Below are 23,689 nucleotides of genomic sequence, written 5' to 3' on the forward strand. Positions count from 1 at the left end.
GTGTATTCCTTGATTAAATAATATAGTGCATACATTAGTAATTTTATTCTTTGTCTTCTGTCCTATTCCTAAAGATATATTTTTTAGCGTGGCTCTTTGAAGAGAAATGAAACAGTTGACGTTTTGAAAGGTTTTGAATTGGCAGGGATCTCATATTAATTTTGTCATAGATGCTGTGTTTTTCAGTAGTTTATAACATTTGCGTTAGTATTTTTGTATTATTCAAATTAATTCCCAGGCAATACAAAATGTGATTTTTGTACCATACTGGTTCTTCTAATAATTCAATGTGCCCTCTGTATCTAATTTAAAATATTATAGTTAAATAAATGGAAATTGCATAAATCAAAATGTGTGATTTATATATTATTGCCTATTTATACGATTAATATATGACTACCCAATGTTATAATTTATTTTATAAACATTCTTACTTGTGAATTTTATAACCAAATGTTGAAGAACTAGTTAAAGATGATGATTATCCGACATACCGTGTTGGAAAATTTAAAATTTTTGCAAAGTTTTCTGAATTCACTCGTTAGAAAATGTCCATTAAATTTTTTTTTAATAAAAGGTTTATGGTGTATATGTTGTCTATTTACGCTAAATTAAGTATTTATTAATCATCTTCGTATACGCCAAACTTTAACAGCTTGAGAGATTAAGAAATCTATTCACAATTTAATATGATTGGTAAATAAATATGTTTCACTTTAATTTATGTTCTGTGGCATCAGTGGTCAAATTAGAGTAGGTATCAACAAAAACAGCCAAAGAACAATGAATTTTCTTTTTTATTATACAACGTTTGCAAAAAATGATAATTTCTAAAGAATTTTTGTATTATACACATTAGTTTATATTTTATTTCTTCACATGAATAAATTACTATATTTTATATCGATTACGATATGTTATTTTTTTTTACATTTTGCCAATTTTATTTTAAATGTGATGCAATAAGATACAGCTGAGTAGACATTCCTAACAACTGTTAGGTAACAATAAGATTATAACTACAGATTATAAATTGTTTTTCTACTGTAAAATAATTTACTCGGGAAAAGTATTATTTACATTATACGTTTATTTAAAGCCTTTTATCACTTTGAAACTGTTATAAAAAACAAAGGATTTTACAATAAAATAATATATATACTTTTTTTAATGGAGAAATTTATATTTCTTAAGGCACATTCTAAACATGGCAAAACATAATCTATTACTCATTTGTAATTATTCTAACGCCCATAGGTTGACCGTATTAGGTTAATGTTAAACTATTAATTAATAGGAAACTAATTAGCTAATTAGCCATGTTTATCTACCCCATGCATAATTAAGAATACTCACAGATATTACGTATTGTATCGTTGTAAATTAATTAGGAAACCTAAGTTACATTTATACAACTATACATTGACATTTCCAATACTGTTTACTTCACTGTCAGTGAATAGTTATTTCACTGGACAGTGAGAGAGGTCTAAGCATGAATATTCAATTTGAAATCCACACCAACATTCTTAGCGTACCCATAGAATTCCTCTGTAGTTATAAAGTGCATGATCAAAAGACACTTAATATTTTATATTTAAAGGATTTCTTACTTAAAAACTGTATGGTTTCGTTTATATAACTACGTTAATATGCTATGTATTATTTACTAACAGATATCAAGAATTGTGAAATGATAAATGTTTATTAATTTTACTATTAAATACCAAATTAATGAAAATTCACGGATATAACAAAGGTGAAATGTTTTTAAGGTTATTAAAAAGATATCCGTGATATAAGTGGAAACAAATATCATATTTACATCTTTCTTTTATTCTTATTTAAATTTTACAATTCTTATTCTTAGATAAAGTATTATTTGGAAGAGATATTGATAATTAATTGTGTTACCAACATTATAATCACAACCATAAAGTTTTCAGTATTTATTGCATACAGGTAAACATACCATTAAAATAATATCTTTGGTGTATAAAAAGATCTTTCACAAATGCTCAAACATTTATTGCAAACTATTAAATATTTCACTGGAACATGGAAAACGTGTTCCTTGAATAAATAAAGTTTTATTCCTCAGCTATCAAGAACTATAATGTATTACAATTAAAAAGAAATTGTACGACTATTTCTAGTATAGTAAAAATGTTGATTTTCAAGAAAAAAAACCACATTCTGATTTAAATCTTTAATCAGAGAACAAATTAAAAATCTTGTTAATACAATAAAACTATCATAAGAAATAAATATACTGTCCCCAATTGTTATAAAAAGTAGAAAATATTATGTAATTTATTAGAACTGTTTGTACGTTTAAATTTTTGTGTTTTACGAATCGAAACAAAAAATTTTTTGTCAAATACGTAGACATCGGTTAATGTTTTTACTAATATATATAATAACTAACATATATTCTTACATTATTATTAATTTCCGAAGTACGAGTTTAAGAATGTAAACCATGGCACATACAACTTAATCGACTGTTTGCGTTCATTCCCAATTTGTATTTTTTAATTATCCAGGTACAAAACATAAATATTTTGAAGTAGTAAGGATTTGTCGTCTTTTTAGGTACATTAGTCAGGCCACATAAATTTCAACTTTAAAATATGTTAGCAATTAATACTTAGAGATAGCTGTGAACTTATTTTCGTGTAGATTCAATTAGGTTAATGTAAAAGAACCATTACTATAATAAATAATACAACATGAAGAGGGTACAGAGAGAGAAGAAATGTTATCTTATATAATCCTAGTAATCTAATAGTCGTAATCAGGTTAATGCATTGCACGAGGCACAACAATAAATCAAGGAGAAATCTTGGACATAACTGCTTCTGAAGCCCAGTCTTACTTTAGTGCATTGGATATTTAATTTTATAAAACTGAGGGGTAAGCAAAGTATCGTAGATTCTTTAAGAGTTTGTAGATTATAAATTTTATTAATATATTTAAAACTTCAAATGTTCTCGTCTAGTATAATTGTATACGTCATTTAGCTACACGTTTTTATAATATACACCTATCCTCAGTAGGTTTCATTTCTTAATATTTAGTACCCAACTGTAAAATCTAGTTTGGGAGCAACAATATCGTTAAATGTCGGACCCACTACAGTACAAATATATCAAAAAGTAATTTTGAGTAATAGAATTACATACGAGGAGTATTTTTTAAATGAATTTGAAACTCTTCCGTGATACATGTGATTTTTTTTAGTTTTGTTTATCTTTTACTTAGCACAACAATTTTAGAATAAGTAACATAGTAATTAGTCCAAAAATGGATATTATCGCACTTTACAGTGACAATAAATTCAATAAGGGTATAACATAAGGGTACAGCTGGGAGAAATGACTACCCTTTATCTAAATTACGGGGCGACTGATGATGTGCAAACCCAAAGTTTGAATGTATGATGGGAAGGGACAATCTTCCCTCAAATTTAGGCTTGAAAATGCTTTCAACATTAAAGGAGCCCCTTCCAACCACCCTTTACAATAAACCATACCCATTAACCAGATGTTTTATGCACATAACTCGAAATTTGCTAGTAGTGAAGTGCCGTTCCTAGACATCTATTGGGTTCCCTACGGGTGTCATTTATTGCTAGTAGTGATGTGTCATTTACATCGGTTTGGTCTGAACCCAGTATAGACTCTATTTGTATGTATAAACTAGAGGAAGTCCGAACGTTATGATGAAATCTTATTCCTAAGTTATGGTATTATTGGAAGATATCTGTTCTCGTAATAGCTGTAGCTTAGAGACTCACTCAAGGAAGGCCCTAATCACAAACGCTTACTCACTCTTAATATTATATCAGCACAGAGGATCATATGTGTGTGTGTGTGTGTGTGTGTGTGTGCGCGCGCGCGCGTGTGTGTGTTGCTTTGAATACTTCTCCACGTTTTGGTTTTGGAAATAATATAAATAAATAAAAACTAGAAGGTAGTACATAACCGTATTTTTAACCTGATGTATAGTTCAAAATGAAACTCAATTATTTAGTAATTGTTATAGTATACCAACTGCAAATTATTGTTTCCAACTTGACAACATCAATGCCGAATTATCCTAGTATGGCACTATTTACGTTGAAAAGTATTCTAATTCAATCTTGTTGATCAAATACTAATTTTGGAAGATCGAATACAAAAATCGTTGCCAATGGTAACTTCGTTTATATTGGAATGTTAGCCCTTGAGTTTATATTCTTACTTTAGAAATGAAATAGCCTCCAGGGGTGTGCTCCCCATGGGGGCAAACTCAATTATAAAAACCCACGGAGACACGATAGCCATAACTATAGGCCTACAATTATCGGGAAGAAGGTTCCGGATACTCACTGTTGAGTATTAACCATCCGGAAAACATTAGTTGCTAGTGTCGATTACTTTTTACTAACTCAAAGATGCTTTAAACATCCTCAATATAGCTGTTCAACACGTGATGGTGAATTCCGCTGCCTTTTTGTTCTTTCAGAAGCTTTTCCTAACTATATACAACGCCACTTATTGTGTAGATACAACCAGCATATGGTGGTATACATGTCGGTGTACTTTTGAGTGATTTTGACCATTGAAAAAAAGTTTCCTTTGCATCCGATTTTTGTATTATTAAATACAATTTTGTGCATTTAAATTATAATAAGCTCTCTATGCAAGTGTGATTACCATTTTGGCGTAAATGTTGTATACAGGGTGAGTTTTTTAAAGTGATCCAATAGCTAACTTTTTAATTACACGACTTAGCACCACACTTTAAATTTGGAACTTGCACAATTTTAAGTTTCACTCAGGGATACACTTTCAAATTTTTTGAAGATGGCCGCCATTTTCCAATATGGCGGTCAACTTTAAAATCTCTTATGGAACACCCTGTATTTTATGTTGTTTTTAGATTTTACTCAACAAAATAATACATTTTTGCTTTTGAGAGTTTTTCAATATCTCTAATGGTTCAGGAGCTACGTGGACTGGAAGTTTTCATAATTTTTGCCAATATGGCAGCCAACTTTAAAATATTTTATGGAACACCCTGTATTTTATGTTGTTTTTATATTCTACACTACAAAATAAGACATTTTTGCATTTTAGAGTTTTTCTATATCTCTAATGGTTCAGGAGCTACGTGGACTTTGTTTTCGGATTTTTTCGGACTGATGTTAAAAAAAATTTGCAGTCCACGTAGCTCCTGAACCATTAGAGATATAGAAAAACTCTAAAATGCAAGAATGTCTTATTTTGTAGTGTAGAATATAAAAACAACATAAAATACAGGGTGTTCCATAAAAATATTTTAAAGTTGGCCGCCATATTGTTAAAAATTATGAAAACTTCCAGTCCACGTAGCTCCTGAACCATTAGAGATATTGAAAAACTCTCAAAAGCAAAAATGTATTATTTTGTTGCGTAAAACCTAAAAACAACATAAAATACAGGGTGTTCCATAAGAGATTTTAAAGTTGACCGCCATATTGGAAAATGGCGGCCATCTTCAAAAAATTTGAAAGTGTATCCCTGAGTGAAACTTAAAATTGAGCAAGTTCCAAATTTAAAGTGTGGTGCTAAGTCATGTAATTAAAAAGTTAGCTATTGGATCACTTTAAAAAACTCACCCTGTATATTTTTGCTGCCTGTGAATAACGAATAAGATTGCCTGTATGTGAAATAAGTGAACTAAAGAATAATTTTGTTGTTGTTACAAATAGTTCAGAACTGTAACTAGGGATAATCCGTGGGGCTAAGGAGACAAATAAATAGCTTGAAATTTAATTAGTTAATCTGAAAATAACTAGTGATATAGAATTTATACAAATGTATGTAGCTATTTATTTTGAAAAGTTTTACAGCAAGTTGGAAACCATTTAGTAATACACATTATCATACGAATCGCAGAGCATAATCAGTATAAAGGTTCCTTCCTGGTCTCCAATCTAAATTAAAATATATTTGTTTCGATGTGTAATTGTTATAACAGCTTTATCACTGTGACAATCACAATGGAACAGGGGCAAATTATACGGTGCTAGTAACGCTGCCAACCTATCAGGTTTAACTAATTTGTAAGTATTATTTTGCCTGCCGCCCTTTCCGTGTTTGCGTACAGCAGCGGAAAATGTAAATAATGTACACCCAGTACCAACCTCCTCACTCCTTTTTTGTCCTCAAATTTACAATAGATGACGCATAAATAAAAGATTTTTATGAAAAACTACTGTGAAATATATGCAATTAACATTGTTTGACAATCAAATAATTGTATTTTCTGTTGAATTAACTGTTTTTACTCATTGAATAAAGTGTTTTGTAGAACCCTAGAACAGAAGGTTATTTGAATTAATAATATTATTTTGTAGTAGTAAACGTAATAACGGTATTCTACTTGCCTTAAATGGTTAAAAAAGCTAAGTAGATGTTGATAGCTTATGGAAGGGTTACTATTAGACAGAAGAGGAAATGCCTGTATTAGGCCTATAGGTTAATGAATACTAAAAGTAATTGTTATTAGTCTAATATAAAATAGTTATGTTTAAAACAAACTTTAAAATATTAAAGTTAAATTAAGTTTTTAATTTTAAGAGATTTTTCAATCAATTTTGAACCTATTAGAGTTTTTTACTTATTTAATTTTGAATACTGTTAGATTCTGTAATTCACAAAAATGATAACATTATTTATTAAATTGTTTTTAGTCTCTTCGATTGCTATACGCATTCACTTCTTTTTAACGTGATTCTTTAAATAAAAATACTATCAAAAATGCAATCAAAAGATACGAATAAATTAGAAAAAATCATCTAGAATTTAAATTTATACAGAAATCATTTAGATTAATATTGTGTAATTGACATTTTATTGCCTGCATAAAATAAATTTAAATCTCAATACACAAGCTCTAAGATTTATATCAAAAACACAGATAAAATCGCTTCCTTAAATTTATTTCAGTACAAATAATTTACGTTACATTTCGGAAAACATTATTCATGTTTACCGTCACATATGAGAAAGTACAGTAAAATAATGAACTACAAAATTGCATCCATTCCTATCTGTAAAATCATATAATAAAGACGTATATAGACATTATTCATTTCATATAATTAAATCTGCCATGCCACGAGCAGATGAAAACGCACCACACGGCTGGGACCTGCGGTTAGCAGCTGGTAGCAAATCGTCCTCCCAGGCCCAGTCGCGTCTGTAACTAGTTTCACTTGTTCTCTCGCCTCAGTTACGCTCTCAGGCGTAGTTGTAACTAGTTTAACTGGAGTTGTGCTCAGGTTTCGCTGCCTCTAACTTTCAAGTGCCCCATAACAGTGGTGCTGTTATATTCTCTCTACTGAATAGCGATTAGGTATTCGAATTTATGACTGCATATATTTTAAAGTGCAGTTTTGTATAAACATTATATATCTTATTAATTAGTTACAATTGCCATGAACTCAACTTGTGTTGTTGTTTGAACTTTCATTGTTTCAAATGAGTTTAAATATTTAACATATTTTTACGTGTGTCATTTTATCAATCTAATGGCATTTTAAATGTTTTTGCTGTACAGACTGGATAATATCTGATAAGTAACTTAAAGTTTTGTAATAAAAACAGTATGAATATTCGAAAATCTTTACACACATAATAAAATCAAAAGTAATAAGATAAATATAGTTTGAAAACCGTAAGCACAATGTATATCATAACTTCATTTTCTTAGAAGACGTTTTACCATTCTCGGATACAAAATCATGTTCTAATTTACTACAATAATGGTCAAGGAACTGCACAATATTTTCGTAACATCATTAGCGTTTTGTTATTTTCAAGAATTAGTTTTAAACATTGCATACACATCACAACAATACCTCCACAATAAATAATAGTGCATATTTACACACAAAAGAGTAAATAAATTATGTTACATAATTTATAATTGAATATTAAATAATAAATTTTACTTATAAATTATAAAGTAAGAAGAATTAAATAAGGAACCACCATTCAGATAATTTAATGATTTTTGAAAACAAGTCTTTTTAGTTCCTGTTTAAAGTGATTTTGAGAGGCTTAAGCATTATAAAATATTAATATTATTAGCATTATAAATATTAAATAATAAATTTTACTTATATAAATTATAAAGTAAGAAGAATTAAATAAGGAACCACAATTCAGATAATTTAATGATTTTTGAAAACAAGTCTTTTTAGTTTCTGTTTAAAGTGATTTTGAGAGGCTTTAAGCATTATAAAACACCAGTTAGAAATAATGCAGATCATATATAAAAAGAGTAAGTGTGAAAATATTTATTCATAAGACTGGCCAAAGGTTAACGAAACACGCTGAAGTATGGAACCACCTAATCCAAATGCAAGGCTTGGCAATAAGTTTCCGCTCCCACAGTACATATCACTTGCAGCTGCTTGTTCAGTGTGGATTAGTGGATTACATACTCTAAAACGTTTCCACTTGGTTAATCTTCTTTTGTTATGATTAATTCAACAAAAAAGGCTAAATTTGTACCACAAATTATAAAATTAAAGGAATAAAAATATAGTCATTCAATATATTATAAGCATTTTAAACCCTCAATCTTCAAGCTAATATACGTGTATTAATGTAGTTATATTATGACCCTAAATAGATAAAGGTATTTACAAAAAAATTTGTAATTTTTATAGAACATTGGTTCGAATATTTTCAGAAAATGGCCTGTAATTGTAACAAAACAACAATAAAACCTAAAACTAATAATGCTAATTAAAATAAATCAATGCCATTAACGGAAGAATACTTACTTTTCTAGAAAAAATTGGACGGCTGCAAATGTTGTAATAAGTGTGTACATATATGTATATATCTTGTTATTATACAGTTTTTATGAACAAAAACGCTACAATTTTATGATCTTCCTTTCCGTGTTTTTTCAAGTACACTCTAAATAAATTGTTGTACGTCACAGAAATACGAGTACATTACCAAATGCAAATTATTAAGGAATGTTGATTCATAATATTATTATATATTATCGCTATCGCTTAATAATCTGTATTAAGCAAAAATTTTAATATATGATACCTTTTTATGAGAACAAGTTATATTAAAAAGTCTGTAACACCATATGTTTTTAATTGAAACGATTAGAAAATATTTCTATAAACAGCATTATATTTGGTATAGGTAGAGAGTTCGGAGGGTAAATATAGAGGTTAATTGTTTAAAGGGTATTAAAATACATATTTTTTAATAATCATATTTTACTTAGCTTGAAAAATTTAAAACCAAGCGTCTACCTTGTAAATAAATATTAAATAGGCGTTAGATAACTTTATAAAACAATCATTAAGTGACAAATTTCAGTATTTTTTAGTTTTCTAATTGCGATTCTAATATTATTAATGTACCTCAGGTTGTTTTTGTATGTTCAACAGTAAAATTTATTATTTTAATAAAATATTTTCATTTTAGTGTTTTAACACTTTTATTACTCTCCTATTTCAACGTCAACCAAAATAACGTAGCTAATGAACGATTTCATTCATAGAAATAATTCATGTATCGATTTCAAGCAAAACCAGATTGTATGTCTATAAAGTACAAAAAAATTCTAGGCTCGTAACTTAAAATCTGTATGTTTTTCTAATATTATTATTGTGGCATTAAACCCCATGTAATGTGTATAATTAGCATGAACTACTTATATTAATATCGTCAAATTAATTATATTACTTTATAATACGAGAATGACGAGGGGAAATTATTATCGTGTTTGAAATGTATCGTTTCCTCGCTCCAGCCATACAATAAGTGGCTTAGTGTTAGCAGTAATAAATGGCCTACTACTGAGATTTATTACGCCTTGCGGAATACAAGAGAACTCCGTCTTTATTTATGATGTGTTTTTGTTCTCCAACGTGTCAACCTAGAAACCAGACAATTCCAACGTATTTAGGTATAAATTTATCAAATGTGTATTGTTTTATTTATTTCTTTCATTAAGGATTATGTAATAATTAAATAGGTAAATCGAAAATGCATTAGTTTTTTATACATGTTATAACATGTTATCAACTTTATCCTCTAACAGTATGGTATTTGAGGTCCAATATTGTCTAGTCTTTATTTTGTCTTACAATTTAATAATATCTCATTTTACACTGTCAATCATGACTCAAAAATGGTGCTAGTTGTTATTCATATTAGTATACCGGTGTGTTTAAACATATGACTTTCTTGACAATATTCAATTTAGGAATTGTGTCGTATAAACTTTTTTCCTTAACAAGAAATTCCGATAATGAAATACTCGTAAGTATCATTATTTAAAATAATTTAATCAAGATATTTTATAGCCTAAAAGGGATTTTATGCTATTTAACTGCTCAATTTAATTTATTTCTACCTTAAAGCGTAATTGGAAATAATATGAACATCCAGTAATGAAGATGTTGTTCTAAATAATTTGCTTACCTATGATAAGCTGTTTAAAATGTTGGATAGACAAATATTGTTAATCAGAAAATTTAGCACAAAGTATAGTATATTCATAACAATGATTTGACAAAAGATTCCGCTTCATATATAGGGTGAGTCAGAAATATTCCGGACCTACCTTTATATAACATTTTTTTTTAGCTCTACAATTACGTCTTAAAATATTTTACCATATTTCTGACTCACTCTGTATACATTTTAGTACAGGTTTATAAAGATTCTAATAATAGTTGAGTAATAAATTACTGCAGTGTGTAGATTATTGCTGAATTAAAAGGGGGCAGTTATTAGTGTTTAAACCAAATACATAGGAAGGCATGATTACAATTTTTCTAATAAAAATAAGATCTTCAATAAATATTCTTGTACATTCATAAGGTTGCTTAGCAAGATACATATCGTTCACTAGTTGTCTTTGTGATAGCTGAAATATAATATGGGCTAGTATATGATGCATATCACAGGTTCCAAAGTTTACTTTAAATCTTTCCTGTCCTTGATTATCCATAGAATACTTTGTAACTGTTCTGAGGATATATCTCTATGTTGCAGGAGAATCATCCATCGTGTCGATAGGCGAGACTCCTACTATCGCTCGACCGCCACCGAGGCCCATTTCGATGTCTTCTGGCAGCCGATACGCCGAACCACCCAGGATCGTCGAGAGACCATATTTCGATGACGTCAGTCCACGGAATATCACAGCTGTTGTGGGCCAGTCCACCACTCTTAATTGTCGCGTCAAACACCTAGGAGACAGAACTGTGAGTTTTTATTTATTACATTATATTCAATACAACTTAAGAATGTATTACAACAAATACTTGACTCACAAAACTTTTAGATTGCGAGTTTTAAAAATGTAATGTATTGGGGAAAGAACAATGAATATTTAAGGAATTTTTATTTGGCCAATCGTAAAAAACCTTTTTTAAGATTTTGAATACTAGGTGAAAGTTACTTATATCAAACCAATCAGAAACTTAAATATATTGTTGACATTCTAGATAAAATCCTTTATGTTTTTGAGTTTAAATACAGCTATTCGTAGCAATAGATTCAAGAAGTGTTGATGGACGTGTTGAACTTACAAAGAACCTCGGGCTGTTAGACAACTATATCTCACTAAACATTATCATGCATGATTTGGATGGGCGTATCTATCTTAAATGTTTCGTTTAAGGCAATGCATTTCCCACTTAATGCACTTGTTGATAACAAATTGATTACTCAATTGGAAGAATATCAATCATCACTATAGTCTATCTTTAGACAATCATGATTAGCACTTCTTCAACAAATAATATGTAACTTCTTTCGTATGTATCAAATAAATAGCACCACAGTTGAACCATTTCATCTGGTTGAAAACAGTAATGACAAGATCTGTAATGTCAGAAATTGTGCTATCGTTATAGCACTTGGAGATACAAACGTCACATTTTACTTTAGCCTATTTTGATATAAAATGATTGAAGGAAATGTTAAGGATCTAAATAAAATGCCTATTTGGAACGCCAAGTTAAAAATAGTCAAAGGATGACTTGGAGTCATTTGGAAAAGCCTATCTAAACACTGATTTAAATATACTTTAATTTCATAATGGTTGATGTTAGGCGTTTTCTATCAATTTGTAATTGATCTATCAATGTTCTATTTCTCATTTTAACTAAATCTATACTCATAAGAATAACAACTCAGGGATGAAAGGTCATGTAATTTTTACAATTTATTCAGAATTTTTTTCTTTCTTTCTTTCAAGAATTTCCTAATTCTCCTCTTTTTATTGCTATCGACCCACTGAATAATAGTCTCAAAGCGTTTTTAATTTTTCCAATCAAGTAGAATTTGATATGAGAGAGAACGGCAGTAAATATGAAGTGAAATATATTATACTGAACTGGTATCGATATTATCAAATTTATTACGAATCTTGAATGTAACACAGAGAAATGGATTTCCCTGAATTCCTACGATTCCTGCAGCACAATTGCCCTAATCTTTGGTGGTAATTTTAGTTTATACATTAAGTTAGTTCATAAGATGCTTAGTATTGACTTTATTGAAAACTCAAAGATTACATGTGAGATTCGTCCTTACTACAAGGTAAGTCATTTTACAGTGTGAGTACGCTGAGTGTTAAAGTCGAGTTGGGGAAATAATCCATTGCAAATACTTCTTACTGAAATCCGTATCCATAAAACTGTAAATAGTTACAATAATTTCACAATTGGTCCAGAAATTCTTCTACAGAAAAGATCCGATTTTCGTCTTAATAGTATATCACAACAAGCCTATGAATACAAAAAATGTCAAACAATTTAAATTGAGCAGAATTGTACTTTTAAAAGTTCAAATACATATAGGTTTAATACATACATGACAAGTAATAGTTATCTCATCTCTTTGTGAGCCCAACTGCGTGTTAAACTAATATTTTATCCTCGAAAAGGAAGTATTCATGGCCACATGACCGTCCCGCAGGTTTCCTGGATGAGGAAGAGAGACTTGCACATTCTTACTAGTAATATCTTCACATACACCGGAGACGGCAGGTTCGGCGTCATACACCCAGAGGCCAGTGATGAGTGGAACCTCCGCATAGAGTACGTGCAGAAACGGGACGCTGGGATTTACGAATGTCAGGTTAACACTGAACCCAAGATAAACCTCGCCATTATGCTCAATGTTGAAGGTAAGTTATGCTTACTTTTAAAGTATTAAGTATTCCTGGTACAGGCTGTTACATAAGTTAATGTGTACCGGTATACCTAAAACCCTGATAGCCACAAAACCCATATATCTAGTGGAGAGGGTACTCAATGAGGGGGGAACGTCCACAAATTGTTATGCAGTTTTTGTTGTGAGCTATTAAAAATACTTTCATGAAGAACGCATTTGTTGCTAAATAGTATAGTAGTTGGTAGTTATTACCTACATAATAATGTAAGGGACTTAAAATTAATTTAATTAGCAGTTTTGAAGAAGTTAATGATACTCAATTATGCATTTGACCACGACTGTCATGAAATCTTTCACTGATTACCAAGTGGCTTTTCTGCTGAACTGAATTCTAAACGTTACATTTTACATGGACATTTTGTTGGAAAATCAAATATTTTCAGTTTTTTACATGGGAACTTCTTATATTGGTGAATTATAAACATTAAAAATGTATAACTCATGAGGATTTAGTAGTTTTGGCTATGTAAGAACACAATTACAGAAAGATAATTTCTCTTAATTATCTCCATAATATATAAAACTATTAGGATTATTTCAAGAGTATTAAAATACTTACTTTTCGGAAACTAAAAGTCTTATGCGTAAAATTATATATATATATATATATATATATATATATATATATATATATATATATGTATATACACTAAATTGTATATAAATGGCAATAGCCTTATTATCGGAACAAGTACTTTTTCCGGTTCTATGTTTTTTGAAATTATATATATATATATATATATATATATATATATATATATATATATATATATATATATATATATATATATGATAATAAGATAAATACAATACCCGTATACCTATACATATTTGTCGGTTATAGTGGTATTTAACATACCCCTATATTTTTATTAATTATTCAAATGTGTTACTAATACTATTGATCTCGTTATTCCGATAGTTTAATAATTATTTAAGAAAATGTAATGTGTCACTTAAGAGCAAACACAATAATTTATTTTAAAGGTATGGTCTTTACAATTACACTATGTGATACTCTTTTCATGTGAAACCTTTGATTTACCTTGATTAAATTATATATTAAATGTTATAAAGGATGTGTTCAAATCTACTAATAAAAACTAAATTTAAAGGGCCAGTTTCCCTTTAAACATAAATTTTGTAGATTTTTATTGGTCCTGAAATTAAGAATCTCGCAATACGTAATGATTTTTAGAACAGTTGAGGAATAGCCCCACATCTATTAGCAATATTAGTTATATTTTGATCACTTGTTTTGTCATGTGTTATTTACGGAATACAAATTATCACTTTACTCACAACGATTTCAGAGATCTGTAAATATGTATTGTCTTTGACTAAACTGCTGCAGTTAAGGTTATACTACTACTCGTACAATCGTTGCATATCTATTACAAAATACGTTTATTAAGAATTGCATATATGTCGAAAATACTTTGCTGAATTCTCCTCTAACGTACAATCTGACTAATAGGTTAGGTGTTTTTTATTCTTTACTGTAGCCTTCAATATAGGAATAATTTAAACAACTAAGAACGAGTTAGTTTTGGTTTACCGATGTATTTGGACACTTTTTTGTTAAAATAACATGTTATGTATCAATAATAGAAAATATAAAATTAAAAGTTTGTATATAATTATCAACTTTTCAAAACCTTTTAACAGTTTTAAAACTTTTTTATTATCAAGCATGATTGATGTAATATCGAAGAATTAAACAAAGAAAGAAAATAAGAAGAAAGAGATACCAAATACATTCAATCAGACTACCTTGGTAAACTTTGTCTCGAAATTAGCAAATCATTTTATACACAAGGATATCAATCGGCTTTCAAAACCTCGAAAACCTCGGACTTTTAATAAAAAACAATAGCTATTGAACAAACCAAAATCAAAATTCAACTATGGTGGAGAATACAAATTATTGTAACCATTGTCAATCCCACTATATTGGACAAACCGGCCGATCCATCAAAATTAGATTTAATGAACACATAAAAGGATTGAACACATCATCAAATTCAAAATATGCAGACCATTTAAATAAAACCGGCCATACATACACTAACATCGGAAACAATCTAGAAATTTTACACACAAGCAAAAAAAGTCGTCTTGTGTCTACTTTAGAACATTTTGAAATTTATAAAGTGCCAAAATTAATCATAATATATTATTAAATGACAAAGATTTTGTAACAAAAAATGTATTATTCAATAAACTTTGAAACAATATACATTGATCACACATAAGATTAAGTACAAACACATTTAGCCACCAAGGTAGTGAAAAAGCACATTACAAACTGATTTTAATAATTTATTTTCATAATTAATTTTACTTAACGTTAGTACCTGAAGAGGAATTCCCAGAATTCGAAAGTTTCATTTTACGATAGTAAAAAAGTTAATAGGTTTATAATTATATACATATTTATCAAACACTTTTTGAGGCTACATCTCTAATAAAAGGTTTATCTGAACGATACTTCATTTTGTATCGTCATATGCGTTATTAATATATAATACCATTTAACGTAGGAATAGTTGAAGGAGATGATTCACTAAGAATGTCGAGTTCAGCTCTAGTTACCCTCCCTCTTATCCCAGCGTCAATTGAGCATGTGTTCTCAATGAGGATGCCTCTTCACTTAGAATGACATATATTTTTATATTTTGTGGTAAAGGTGTCTATGATGTAAAACTACTTAAAGAGTTTTATTAGCATTTTTGCCAAAACACCCTTTTTAATACCTTCAGAAAACATGACTACTGATTCCAGGAGTCAAGTCTGTGACAACGTCCGATTCCAGATGCTGTACTTAAGGGGAAGTAAACTGGAGCTGTACTCAACAGTCGCATACATTTATAGATATCTTTGAGAAATTATCATTAACATATTAAACACCTAATCCACTTAGCATAATTTAGTGTGTTGTCATACTGATTTCCATATGTGAATATTCTTGCAATTCACAACTTCTTACTTATGCTGTTCTTGTATTCAAGGCAAATACACAAATCTATTATTTAATGAGATTTCAGGACAATCTAGCATTTTCACAATCTGTAATGAGGCGATATTTTATTTTATAACAATTGATTGCTGTAAAAGGTTTTAGTATTAATACTTAGTCCTGTTTGAATAGCTTTGAAGGTAAGTAGAAAATCACTTTACTTATTTTAGAATTAAAAGGTATACAAAATGAAGGAATTACACTATAACTATTACATTACACATGTGTGTACCGACTAGGGACATTAAAGACCTAGACTTAGACATTTAGTGGCAGGGTCCTGCATATCCCACTTCATAGTAAATAAAAAGCAGGGATCTGTTGAATGAATGCTTCTAGTATATGACGCATGACATACCTGTCTGCGTAGCCCCCCTTAGCTCACTGGACCCATTTACTGATTGTTTTCGTCTTGTGTTCAGAAACTAACCCTGGACCACTGGCACCAAAACAGGGCCCCGCAAGCTCCAAACAAGGTTGTCCTTTCTCTTTCTATCTCACTCTTTCACATTTATTTCACTATATTTCGTCTTCTCAAACCTTTTGCGCATGGCTTAACATTTCGCCTCCAAACTCCTGAAGCATGTCACATTTGGCTTTTTCGCATTTACGCACTTTTTATTTCACACTTTGGTTCCTTACTTTTTGTTCGAACATGAAACGAAAATGCTAGTGCTTGAGTTCTATTTGTGTACGGTGGTTATTTTTGGCTGTTACGTATGATAGACTGTCTCCCCTTTGTAAATAATTAATTTGACTAAAGGTATTGGAATAGGTTTATAAGCATTGTCTGTCAATGGGAATTTGACTTATTATTAACTATGTCGTTTAAGATTGGATGAATAGTATTTTTGACACAAACTGGTAAGTTAAAATAGCAAAATAACTAATGAAATATGATTGAAAAATGAATCCTTAAAATGTAAATAATATTTAACAAGAGGTTAATTCTTTAAAGAATTAAATATATCTGATGTCCCTCTTCTAGCAGACGACCAGGAGTACTATATAAATCATGCTAATGAATTCTGTTTAGTAACCCCCATTGTCATATGTGTGGTGGTATAATATTAAGATTTAAATTTTATATAGTAACATAATATGAACGTAATATTAGGAACATATGTATTTAATTAGATCTATTCAATTCTTAAAACATTTGTATTTACTTTATAAAATACAACACTGACAATATTTTAACATTAAAATTATGGGAACAAAATAATTAACGTGAAAATGTATTGTTGAACAGGTGATAATTTCCTTTTGATATTACAATATTCAAATAGTTTCCTTGTTTCTTTCTTTTAATTTTTAATAATTTTAATTCTTAAGCCTAATACATTTTAAAAATTAAACTGTACATTTCTACATGCTTTCAACTAAAATTATGGAATTTTTGTATTTTCCTCTACGGTTATTTACAGTTAAGAATTTATTCCGGGGCCATGTTTAAATATATAAAAAGAGGACAAATTTGTATACTTTAATAAGTAAAAATATAATATATAATATTACCCTATTTTATGTTACAGATTTGTTTAATATTTCATTGCTTGGGAGTAACCAATATAAATATATAAGAAGATTATTTTATACAATAATAATTTTTAACTATAAACAACAATTTCAATTTGTGTTTCTTGTTTAAAGAGCAACATTGAGACATTTCAGGACGTATTAAACAAAATATAAATACAATCTGGAGCAGAGGATACGTATACGTACACTATACACTAATCTTTGCTTTACATTCAGGTGGTTAAAATTGCCTAATAATGTAAGAGATGGTGGCTGACGTTACAATATATGTTAAGAAAATATATGTTCACCTCAGTAGAATTTTCCTAATTTTTCAAAATAAAAAAATTGTAAGAAATAATGGTACTTTATGTAAATCGATACGATTGTAATATAAGGGCAACTGTGTATTGCCTCTATGATGTGTAGTCTATAAATCCTAACGTTAAACCGAATAAAACATAAATAATACAATATGTTGAATACATGCATGATACAATGAGTTATATGTAGTCTAAATAATTAACTAAGATGAATCTAAGTTAAATGGACAATCCAGTTAGAATGTTTCATGTAATATGATATATTTATCGAAATCTAAGTGCAGTACTATACTTTTAAAATAATCCATTACACTGATTCTCGTAAAAATAGAAGCGATTACAATGCAATGTTAAAAATAAATGATGCCACATTTTATGAACCAAATGGGTAAGAAACTAATGCATAGGTAATAAAATAATATGTGGCACACTAATTTATATTTAAATGTTGTGGAACCATCCCACAACTAGCTGCTAATGTCATTCGTTATTTTGAAGCCGTGGGTGTTGCAGCGGCCCAAGCGAACATCTGGGGGCCGGAGGACGTGTACGTGAAGAAGGGTTCCACCATCAGCCTCACATGTTCGGTAAACATCCACTCGACCCCGCCAGGCTCCGTGCTGTGGTACCAGGGAGCGTCAGTGGTCGACTTCGACTCCCCTAGGGGCGGCATCTCGCTAGAGACAGAGAAGACTGAAGCCGGTACCACTAGCAAGCTGCTTGTCACCAAGGCTGCCCTCACAGACTCGGGCAACTATACTTGTGTGCCGTCCAACGCCAACGCCGCCAGCGTCTATGTGCACGTACTCAATGGTTAGTGGTGGTTTCAACTTTTCATAAAAGTTTTGGATTAAATATTAGTCTTGAGGCTGAGATACACTTAGAATTGTTAAGCACACACATATTTCAAAAGAAGTTGATCAGAAATGTGCCAGTTTTTTAGGAGAAGAAATTGGTGAGGGGGTAACAAAGAATTAAAACTTTATTTTATACAGATTGAGTTTTTGTTATTAGCTTGCCACACTTAAAACAAGAAAAACAAGAACACCGCTAAACAAGTAAATAGATGTTAAATCGGTGTATACTAACTGTAGACAGACTTTTGATCGTCTCAAATTGACAACTTACTGTTTAGTTATATAGGCTACTTGCTTGATCGTGATACTTACTACTATTATTAATTTAATCATCTGACACTAGTTAATACATATAATTCATACTTTCGTTATCCTATTAATTAAATTTCTATAAAAATTAGTATGTGTCACAATTTATTTCCCAGTTATAAGAAATCCTTTTCTTGATTAAAGAAATTGTGAACTGAGTAATAAAAACTGGCCCTTGCCAATATGAAAATTTAATATATATATATATATATATATATATATATATATATATATATATATATATATATATATGGAAAAGGGTTTGTAGATAAATAATAATATATATATTTATAAATATGTCTGAAATCTTCCAAAAAAAGACTACAATTTATGTTGTTAAATATAACCTTATCACAATATTGTAATTATGTTTTTAAGTTATAAAATCAAATCAAATGTATTAGGCTTCTAGTTTGGAGTTGTTTTATATTTAAGTAAAAAGGCACATAAATTTAGTTTAATCCTATCCAAAATCCTTAAATTTGAGCTTGTAATACTTTTAAACTCTACTAAATGGGATATATTTCAAGATTATGTACATATGAGAGAACTAACAGTAAAAAAGACTCTTTATACTGAATTATTGTACGATTAGTTTTAAACGTACATATCTGTTGGATTTTCTAACATATTTTTTTATCTTAAAACTAAGAAATAATTATTTACAAAAATACTTTAATGAGTAAGTGATTCGATAGAACAATAAATTTGTTGTGTTTATAAATTAATACCGTTAGCATGTTAACAACTTCTAATGACTCCTTTCTAAACACACAAATTAAGAATTTGTGATTTCATTTTAAGTGAATCGAGGCCATTTGTACATTAAATCGTTAAGGTTGCACTGCTATATCTACGACTGTACTAATACATGATAAACTGTATCCCCACTTTAATTAAATTCAACGGAAAAAATTTTGGATGTGGAAGCCAAACGTTAAATTTACACTGGAAATGAGTATTATACGCTTTATGTATTCTGATAATAGATCACTAAATACATAGTCATAAATAGAGTGTGATTGTAACTGGCAAAACAAGCACTGTTTCAATAACATTGATATATTTCTAAAATAATAAATTGTTTGTTAAAACATCTTAAAGATGTGTTAAAATCGTTATTATTATGATATTATTCTATTTATTTTATAATGAAAATCAAACTATTAAAAGAAATCTGAAACATGAAACTATTTAGAGAAAGCAGTTTAAAACATGAAATTAGTGGTTGCCGCTGTCACAGCCAGATGACGTTACAGTGTGTCCGTGCACAGTAACCGCACTTCCGTTTTCGTGCTGCTAAATAATGCATGTGTCGTACATGCAGATCCTCTTTTCACTTTTGTTTATAACCTAAATAACATAAAAATTTATATTTTATCCAGCCTACGAGAGAAATACTCTGGATCGTTTAGTTTCGCCGTATTTGGAAAGAAATCTCCGATAAGATTCTTTTGTGAGTTTGGGTGTGAAAAACTATCAGCGTTCTAAGCAGTGATATTTTTCACGATTATATGAAGCTGAGGAAATCCGTAACGATAAGATTTTGTGTACAGCTTCTGCCGTGAAGGGAATATGTGCACCAGGGTTACCACAAGTCAGAATTACATAGCGTTGCCTTTATGAATCGTAGTAGATACTATTTCAGCTATTACAGCTCTTGGAAGATATGATGATGCCTTACGCACTTACCTTCAAACTAATAATGATGGTGTTTTCCTCACGTTTGTGACTACTATTATTTTTCATTTTCTGCTTTGTTTTCTTGATGGAAGTGAGTAGGTTTTAATAGAAAAGACATTTTTCATTCTTCCACATTTAATTAATTTAAAAAGCGCTTTTGCTGGTTAAAGCATCATCAGTTAGATATTCTACATAAAAAATAAATGTGGAAGAATGAAAAATGTCTTTTCTATTAAAATAATATTATTTTGACGCTAACGGTTTGCAATTCTCTTCAACAATAATTCACCTACTGTGGAAGAACCAGAATTACAAATCAAGATAGCTTTTTATTTTTTCATGTCACCAAAGTAAAACTTGCAAAAATAATTTGGGTTTGCCAGAAGATGTGAGCGACAAAATATGTTACTCCGTACTCAGAAGAGGTTATACTAGCATAAAAGCAGATAATTTAATTAAATTCTATAAATTATATCTCAACAGATAGATGATACTATCAACACACTGGCACGTATACAGTACGTTTTGGTGAATTGATAGGTGATTTCATAGCTCAATTATTTCATTAAAAAACTGACGGACCTTTTGTTTATCGTTCAACCTATTACGCCATCCCATAGCATATAGCTTGTTAATATTACATATTTTTCAGGTGAGCACCCAGCCGCCATGCAACATGGGCGGGGCAGCCACGTGATCAGTTCGACATGTTGGATCCTGCTGTCGCTCTTCGTGGGGTCCTCACTCAGGTGATCCCAGGACCGGCTGTAAGCTACTTCATAGGCTCCAGTGACGTCATCCAACATGACGTCACATCCGACTAGACGCTGGGACTCGAGTGGGTGGCAACTGGGCCGAACTGTACCTAGTGGTGGGGCGTTGATGGATGACAGGCTTTTATCTACCAATCGGTTGTGTTGTTATCAGTCTATTTCAATGTTTCTACAATAATAAACAATGTGTTTCTTTTAAAATAACCTGTTGTACATTGGTTGTGAAATTTTACAGTGTACCTCATTTGAAGGCGTATGTTTAAATGATATCGTTTAGGTAATTTTGTCATGGAAATTTGTCCAGTAAAAAATCAAGTTTTTAATTTCTTTCCAAGAAATTTAAACAAATGACAAATTAACTTGAAATTAATATGTTTCAGCATTACCTGTTACAGACCAAAAAATACAAAACAGAATAATAAAAGCAATACTACACACACACTTGTATAAATATATTTTTATTTATTTCATTCAATAAATTCAATAATATATTTTGTACTTAAACTAAAAATTTCAACTATCCATAGTTTAAATAACATTAAATATCATTTATCATACATTCTAAATTTGATTTTCATAAGAATTATATTGGAGCTAGTTCCAGCTAAACATTCCAGTCTAGTTTTTGTTTTATTCATTGATCCATCTTAATCTTGCAAAATATAGGAATGTTTTATGACGGTTTTAAGTAAAATTTCTGTATAAAACTTTTTAACAGATATTTTGTTTGCGTGGTTGTAAGTTAGAAAGTAAATAAACGACTGAGATTGTGTAAAAACTGTTTAAAATGTATAGAAGTGTAACACAACTTAAAATATTGTTAGATATTTGACAAATTAGGATATCACTTAAGGCTTACAAAGCCTTCTGTATATAATGTACATACTCTTCGCAATACATGTGATACTATGTTTAATATTGTTTTTATGTAAAATTTAGTTATTATTAACTGTAATGTTATACAATGACTAATTCATGTACAAATTATCTTAAAATTTATTCAAGGATTATGAATAGTTATAGTGATTCTCAGAGATCAAATATACTTGGTTTGGAAATAACATTGTTTATTTATCCTTACTTCTATTTTGACCTCGGCTATTATGTAAATTATTAACCAGTTTAAGTATTTTATTTTCCCTAAATATTAGATTTTCAATACGTAAATTGTAAAATTACAACTTCTCTTACTCAGCTTATACAGGTATGCTACACATTCCTCATTAACAAAACAATATACTCCTCTTGAAAGTTCTAATTTAATTTTATTCATATGTTCGGATAGCAAAAGCAAATACCTACCATGCCTGTAATATAATTAATTAACAAAACCTATTGATATGAATATCTTTAATATTCTGTACGCTCTCATCAATTCAAAATTAAATCATTTTCATTGGTTTGTATTTATAACCATTTAAGTATTGTTTTTTTTTTTTCAATAAAACTATTTTATAAAAAGTAATATAACATATTTACCAGCAGTAGTAACACTAGTATATTTTGTGCTTGTTTGGAATAAATACGTGCAAACAAATATTATTCTGAAAAAAGTTAATAAATATATTTCAATTAGTAAATAATGTAATGTTTTCAGATTTAAAAATATCTGCCAATTATATTTTAATGTATAAAAACGTAGTACAGAGTTACAACTTAGTTACGTAATTTATAATTATTTAGAAAATCCAACATCTCTGTGAACAATTTAAATATGTATTTGTAAAAGACATAACTAAATTGCATATTGAGATTGGTTTTGTCACTTAAAAATCACTTTCCGGATTGCTTTGTACAATTTTCAATCCTTAAATTAATAAAATTGTTACATATCATGATATATCATGTTTATCTACATCCAGGATAGTGAATACTCTAAATGTAAAATTATCTAATGTAATACGTTTCTTTTTTGAGGAGAAGTAAGGGCTAATCAGTTTTC

At 29.5% G+C, this 23,689-nt stretch overlaps 1 protein-coding gene across 4 annotated transcripts in view; it reads left to right on the top strand.

Moving 5' to 3' along the window:
• Window positions 1–22,808, top strand: part of LOC124366923 (tyrosine-protein kinase receptor TYRO3-like) — a 423,273-nt gene extending 400,465 nt beyond the window's left edge. The window contains exons 2-6 of one of the 4 annotated variants that reach the window (XM_046823527.1): window positions 11,073–11,284; window positions 13,005–13,215; window positions 16,704–16,757; window positions 18,624–18,938; window positions 21,627–22,808. In XM_046823527.1, the coding sequence (XP_046679483.1) occupies window positions 11,073–11,284; window positions 13,005–13,215; window positions 16,704–16,757; window positions 18,624–18,938; window positions 21,627–21,727 (893 nt within the window). In that variant the 3' untranslated portion in view covers window positions 21,728–22,808. The remainder of the gene's footprint in view (window positions 1–11,072; window positions 11,285–13,004; window positions 13,216–16,703; window positions 16,758–18,623; window positions 18,939–21,626) is intronic. The other 3 variants (XM_046823528.1, XM_046823529.1, XM_046823530.1) reach the window with 3 other exon arrangements.
• Window positions 22,809–23,689: the final 881 nt, after the last annotated feature.

Source organism: Homalodisca vitripennis, chromosome 7 (assembly GCF_021130785.1).
Source record: "Homalodisca vitripennis isolate AUS2020 chromosome 7, UT_GWSS_2.1, whole genome shotgun sequence".
NCBI lineage: Eukaryota > Metazoa > Arthropoda > Insecta > Hemiptera > Cicadellidae > Homalodisca > Homalodisca vitripennis.